Source organism: Lacerta agilis, chromosome 14, assembly GCF_009819535.1.
Source record: "Lacerta agilis isolate rLacAgi1 chromosome 14, rLacAgi1.pri, whole genome shotgun sequence".
NCBI classification, from domain to species: domain Eukaryota; kingdom Metazoa; phylum Chordata; class Lepidosauria; order Squamata; family Lacertidae; genus Lacerta; species Lacerta agilis.
In genome coordinates, this window is record NC_046325.1 from 17,094,054 (window position 1) to 17,100,756 (window position 6,703).

Genomic DNA, 6,703 nt, shown 5'->3' on the forward strand with positions numbered 1-6,703 from the left:
GGGGGGGGTGAACGAATTCCTATGCCCCACAAATAACCCAGAGATGCATTTTAAATAAAAGCACACATTCTACTCATGTAAAAACACGCTGATTCCCAGACCGTCCGTGGGCTGGATTGAGAAGGCGATTAGGCTGCATCCGGCCCATGGGCCTTAGGTTGCCTACCCCTGACTTAGTGGCCATACACCTGTGGTAGGTAAAGGTTTGGGCAAGCAGGGCAGCTGGCCCAAGACATTTTGGCACCTGAGATGAACCACAAAATGGTGCCTGGTAAGAAAGGCTGAGTGCAGATCTACATCTGGAATAGGGGGGCAAGAAAAAGTTCTGCAATGGAACCAGGGAGGGGGGAAATAATGCCTGTGTACATATTGCTGCAAATGCTTGGTGGTTGAAGGGCTTAGAAATGGTTATGTCCCAACCTCTTCACCTTACTGCAAAGTGAGGTCTAAAAAAGGAATGAATGAGTTTGGCCAGCTAGGTCTTTGAGCCTCTGTCAGGAGTACTGGTGACCACTCTCACATACATGCTTTGTGGAATCAGTGCCCAGACAAGTCCTTGCAACAGTAACATTAGACATGATTCAACAAGTGTCTGCTCACGTTTCTGGCTCCTGGACTTGGCTTGTTTCTGGTAACCACTCCCACATACATGCTTTGTGGAATCAGTGCCCTTGCAACAGTAACCTTGGACATGATTCAACAAATGTCTGCTCAATTTTCTGGCTTCTGGACTTGGCTGGTTTCTTGGACAGCAGATTGGTAAGGTCCGCTGGGATTCCAATCCATTCGGGCAAAAACGCTGCCGAGGGCTTGAAGACCTCAAGGAAGGGAGAGTCTGGGAGGGTGTAGTTGGCCAAGTAGACGGTCTCCCCACCAGCCAGGTAGCCGGCCCAGAAGCCAAAAGTGCCAATTGTCATTATTGTGTGGTTGCAATGAGCAAGGAGAGCAAAATCCCTCCCTGGAGAGGACTCCCGCCCATCCCCAGAAAAATAAACATCCCCGCTGGAGGAATTGATGTTTTTCTTGCACCACTCCATCCCATTGCTGGTCACCACAAAGATGGGGTTGCGGTACTTCTCTCTGAAATAGTTCATGGCTTTCTCCAAATAGCCTCTGTCAGCCACCACACCTTTCCAGATCTTGGGCATCACATGGACATAATCCCCTCTGCGGACATGCACTCCAACATATGTCACCTCCTGGCGCTGCCCCCTTAGCTCCTGAAGATATTGATTGGCTTCTTCCTTGATGTGGTCAAGGAAGGAGAACTGCTGGAGTATCTCTTGACGGATATGGTGATAAAAAGTGTAAGAACATCGGTAGCCGGACGTACTTGCCTTTGATATGTTTATAGTTCTCTGACATCCAGTCGTGCAGACCAAAGTTCTTCCAGCGGATTTCTTCGGCCAAATCAGCATTGATCACAGTGCATGGCGGGATAGATGTAGGCTTGATGTCCATTCATCTTGGCTAAGGCATATAGAGTGCGCAAAAAACAACAGACAATCACGGTAGTAATACCCCAATATAAAATACACAAAACCGTGAACGACTCTGAAATATGAATTATGAAGATATATTATACCAACAAAAAGGGTATCTGGCTCCTTACAAATCTCACATTGATTCAGTGACCAAAGAAGAGGACTTTAACTTAGATGGTCACCTAGGAAATTTTGACTCCTGGGAATTGAACTGTGTTGCCATATGCCTGAATGTGTTCAAAAGTGGCAGAATACTACCTTAAGAACAAAGAAGTGAGAAGACAGATCTGGTTTCCCAAACGGCCAGCTAAGTTCACCGTCCATATACCACTATCCTTTATCTTAGAGGATGACCGAGAAGAAGTAGCGCTGGCGGTGAGGGAATCAGGATGCCCCATCCCTGGGAAACTAGATACATTATTGAAGTTGACCCCCCACCACTGGTATGGCATCTTGTCACACAAGTACAAGAATGTAGAGAGGGACAGGAGGCCAAAGAAGTACAGGAAAAATAAGAGGGCAGGTTGGCTGAAGAAACATCTTTGTGGGAGATCCAAAGCTGCACAATAGAAACACCTAAAGGAAGAGCAAAGTGGGGTGAAAAGACAGGTAAGATCAACATGCAGAACACAACCACTGTCGTACATAAGTCGTGACTTAGATGGCACTGTGACCCTTTATGCTATACATGTCCATAATTAAAATAAATTTAAATGACTTGATTACATTTCTGCCTAGTCTTGTTGAAGTAAACAAAGAATTGCTGTGTAACCAGACAACAACATTATCTTCTGAAACACAGGTCATCGGCATCACTTCATTTTATGTGATATGCATATCAGGAGAGTCATCCTGCTCACCCGTAGGGTGTGTGAAACATGGTACAACTAGTAAGGACATTTATACATTAGTTGAAGCACAATAAGCACACAGATCACTTCCTCAAATATAGTGGGAAATTACAAAAGTTTCAAGGAGAGTTCTGCAGCTTTCTAAAATCAGTTTGCCCTTTTAAAATCAACTTGTCTAGCACTTCTTTTGCTTACTGGCAGCTTGTGGTTACACACATTAGAACATTTCTACCCAATTTGTTCTTGCAGCTAGAGCAAATCATGAACCAAACATATGCCAGACTCACCTTCCCATCCTTTGTTTTGTACACACCTTGACTGTGGACCAGAGCAAAACGCATACATGTTTGTTTCGCTGAAAGTTGCTCCAAGTTGCCTTGGACAAGAAAAAGAAACGAATAAAATTTATTCATCAAATCCCATGTGTGGCTGTCTCCTGGGACAAGCTTGCTGGAACAGAGTTTGCAGGCAGAGGGCGATCTATGCTCCTTTATGACATATAGTCTCTACACACTGACTTCTATCAGAACTATCCGTTAAACCATCCTACTTTGTGTAATAACTTTTCAGATTTGTCAGAGTGTTTTATACTATTAAATATTCAAAGGCACCCTGATGTGATGGGAACGCCCTCCCATCAGATGTCAACGAAATAAACACCTGTCTGACTTATAGAAGACATCTGAAGGCAGCCCTGTTTCGGGAAGTTACAGGTGGGTAGCCGTGTTGGTCTGCCATAGTCAAAACAAAATAAAAAATAAAATAAATTCCTTCCAGTAGCACCTTAGAGAACAAACTCAGTTGGTCTCCAAGGTGCTACTGGAAGGAATTTTTTATTTTTTATTTTGTTTTGACTACTTAGGGGAGTTTTAAATGTTTGATGTTTTATCGTATTTTTAATATTCTGTTGTGAGCCGCACAGAGAAGACTCAAAGCGCTGTATTAAGGCATGGACACCTTAAGGGACAATTCTAAGCAATTACAGAAATCCTGCATTCAGTTAGTAAGACACACTGCTTTAGCAGATGGACCATTATTGTTAGTGTTGCTTCAAGTGCAGGCAGGAAACAAACGGCCAGAAAGCCTCGGGCAGTTCTGACATCTGATGCATGTATCTGGTGTGGAAATTAGCCATTTATGATTGCCGTGTTATTATCTGAAAATGATTCTGCATGGGTTTTATGACCGGTCTGCAGAAAAGCAGTAACTTCCTTGTAAAAAATATGGTTAGCATGTCAGCCTTTTGGTATCTATGGCTCTTCTTTATTCTATTATTATTATTATTATTATTATTATTATTATTATTATTATTAATAAACATTTTATTGCTTTTACAAGATTTTATACATTTTAACTTTGACCATTTCTTGAAAGACTGGAGAAAATTCTTAATTTATTTAGAAGATCATTGTAAACAGTAAAAATCATTGGCAGGAATGTAATGACACTTTTAATGTGCAATTAAGTACGGTAACTATAGATATTTAATAGATGGATAAAGGCTGTTCCTTATTCTTACTCAGGCAGGGCAAGTCCCACAGGAGGGATGCAATGCTACTGGGAGGCAGATAAAACGAGGTGTACTTTTTCTGGAGTCCTGCCCACATTTCTCAGACCACCCCTGGAGACTGGCTGCAACATAGAGCTCCAGCTTAATTCTTCCCTGAAACCAGGATTACCTTCAGACAGCTGAGTGGTCAGATAACTCCATACGCTCCAACATTTCTCCAGTGAAAATAGAGACGTCCAGCAGGAGGGGTGCAATGCTACAGGGAGGCAGATAAAACGAGGTGTACTTTTTCTGGAGTCCTGCCTACATTTCTCATAAAACCTCTGGAGACTGACTGAAACTTCAAGCACCAAGTTAATTTTTTCCTATGACCAGGTGAGAAACAATGCCGGGGGAACTCTTTGCTGACTCTGTGTGTGTGTGCATGAGAGGAAGGGGGCAAAACACATGCAAGAAGGAAGACTAGGTGGTGGAGAGATGGAACAGTGGAGGGAATGGAGAAGCAAAGGTCACTCACCTCTCCCCACCATGGGCAACAGAAGATGGGAAAGGTGGATTCTTTGCTGGGAACTGGATGGACAGATAGAATAGAACCTGATATCAAGGTGCTATGAAACATATAAACTTTTGCGGATTAGTCAGCAGTTCCTACAGAAACAGAGAGGATCTCTTCATTTATTTCTAGGAACTGCCAACATCACAAAAGTTGAAATGACCATTATGGAGAAAGAAACAGGGGAAATGATTGCTCACAGAACAATGGCAGTGTTACATCCTGGGATAATCATAAAGGGTATCTGGCTCCTTATAAATCTCACATTGATTCAGTGACCAAAGAAGAGGACTGTAACTTATATGGACAACTAGGAAATTGTGACTCCTGGGGATTGAACTGTGTTGCCATATGCCTGAATGTGTTCAAAAGTGGCAGAATACTACCTTAAGAAGAAAGAAGTGAGAAGACAGGAGGCCTCCCATCTTGGCATTTCAGTTAATTATGTATTTCGTTATGCAAATACATTAGAAATCTTAGGCAGAAATTTAATTTCAATGCTAATTGAAATGCTAATTTCAAGTAATTAATTTAGAGATTGAGTTGATATAAAAATGCACACAATTCCAAAAACAAGGTTAGATTACATATGTAAGGAAATGGGAGAAGGATTTGCATAGTGCAAAAGGTAGGTTTACTTTAGGTATTCTTCTAGGCGAGGCTTCCTCAAACGTGGCCCTCCAGGTGTTTTGAGACTACAGTTCCCATCATCCCTGACCACTGGTCCTGCTAGCTAGGGATCATGGGAGTTGTAGGCCAAAAACATCTGGAGGGCCGAGGTTGAGAAAGCCTGTTCTAGGCATTTGCGTAGTGCCTTTCAGGCTTGTTAATTTAATCTGGAACTTGATACACACTTACCTGGGAGTAAGTTCCACTGAAGTTATGGACATGTATAGCATAAAGGGTCACAGTGCCATCTAAGTCACGACTGACGTACAACAGTGGTTGTGTTCTGCATGTTGATCTTACCTGTCTTTTCACCCCACTTTGCTCTTCCTTTAGGTGTTTCTATTGTGCAGCTATGGATCTCCCACAAAGATGTTCCTTCAGCCAACCTGCCCTCTTATTCTACCTCTACTTCTTTGGCCTCCTGTCCCTCTCTACATTCTTGTACTTGTGTGAAAAAATGCCATATCAGCAGTGGAGGATCAGCTTCAAGAATGAATCCAAGGATAGTGGTATATGGACGGTGAACTCTGCTGGCCGTTTGGGAAACCAGATGGGGGAATATGCCACCCTCTATGCCTTAGCCAAGATGAATGGACATCAAGCCTACATCTATCCCGACATGCACCAGTACCTCTCACCAATATTCCAGATCACCTTGCCTGTGATCAATGCTGATTTGGACGAAGAAATCCGCTGGAAGAACTTTGGTCTGCACGATTGGATGTCAGAGGATTATAAACACATCAAAGGCAAGTACGTCCGGCTGACGGGCTTCCCATGTTCTTACACTTTTTATCACCATATCCGTCAAGAGATACTTCAGCAGTTCTCCTTCCATGACCACATCAAGGAAGAAGCCAATCAATATCTTCAGGAGCTAAGAGGGCAGCGCCAGGAGGTGACATATGTTGGCGTGCATGTCCGCAGAGGGGATTATGTCCATTTCATGCCTGAGGAATTGAAAGGTGTGGTGGCTGACAGAGGCTATTTGGAGAAAGCCATGAACTATTTCAGAGAGAAGTACCGCAACCCCATCTTTGTGGTGACCAGCAATGGGATGGAGTGGTGCAAGAAAAACATCAATGCCTCCAGCGGGGATGTTTATTTTTCTGGGGATGGGCAGGAGTCCTCTCCAGGGAGGGATTTTGCTCTCCTTGCTCATTGCAACCACACAATAATGACAATTGGCACTTTTGGCTTCTGGGCCGGCTACCTGGCTGGTGGGGAGACCGTCTACTTGGCCAACTACACCCTCCCAGACTCTCCCTTCCTTAAGGTCTTCAAGCCCTCGGCAGCATTTTTGCCTGAATGGATTGGGATTGCAGCGGACCTTTCCCCTCTGCCGTCCAAGAAACCTTCCCAAGGGTGGCGCTTCTGGTTTACACAGGGTTAACAGTCCACCGGATATGCGTTCTGACACTGGGTGCTCCACCCACCTTTGGGTGTTACTTTGTCTGTATAGTTTCTGTATTTTTTGCTGGCCGGAGAGAAAGCAGCCATGGAAGGGCTTGCCTTGCTTCTGAAATAAACTGCTAGTTGTTAGAAGCAGCTGTGTCCAGCAGATTAATTGAGACTGTATCTACTCACTTCAGACATAAATCACACTGCGCATTTTCTCTGTTAATTAGCCGATTGG

At 43.7% G+C, this 6,703-nt stretch overlaps 1 protein-coding gene and 1 pseudogene across 1 annotated transcript; one reads left to right on the top strand and one right to left on the bottom strand.

Annotated features, from left to right (window-relative positions):
* Positions 1-662: 662 nt before the first annotated feature.
* On the bottom strand, positions 663-1,882 carry LOC117057536 (annotated as a pseudogene).
* A 3,537-nt stretch (positions 1,883-5,419) lies between these two features.
* Positions 5,420-6,460, top strand: LOC117057538 (galactoside 2-alpha-L-fucosyltransferase 2-like). Its single transcript, XM_033168387.1, has one exon. The coding sequence runs from the start codon at positions 5,420-5,422 to the stop codon at positions 6,458-6,460; it is 1,041 nt and encodes a 346-aa protein (XP_033024278.1).
* Positions 6,461-6,703: the final 243 nt, after the last annotated feature.

Excerpts from the sequence above, each read along its gene's own strand:
- LOC117057538 (XM_033168387.1), top strand. The coding sequence starts at position 5,420 with ATGGATCTCCCACAAAGATGTTCCTTCAGCCAACCTGCCCTCTTATTC.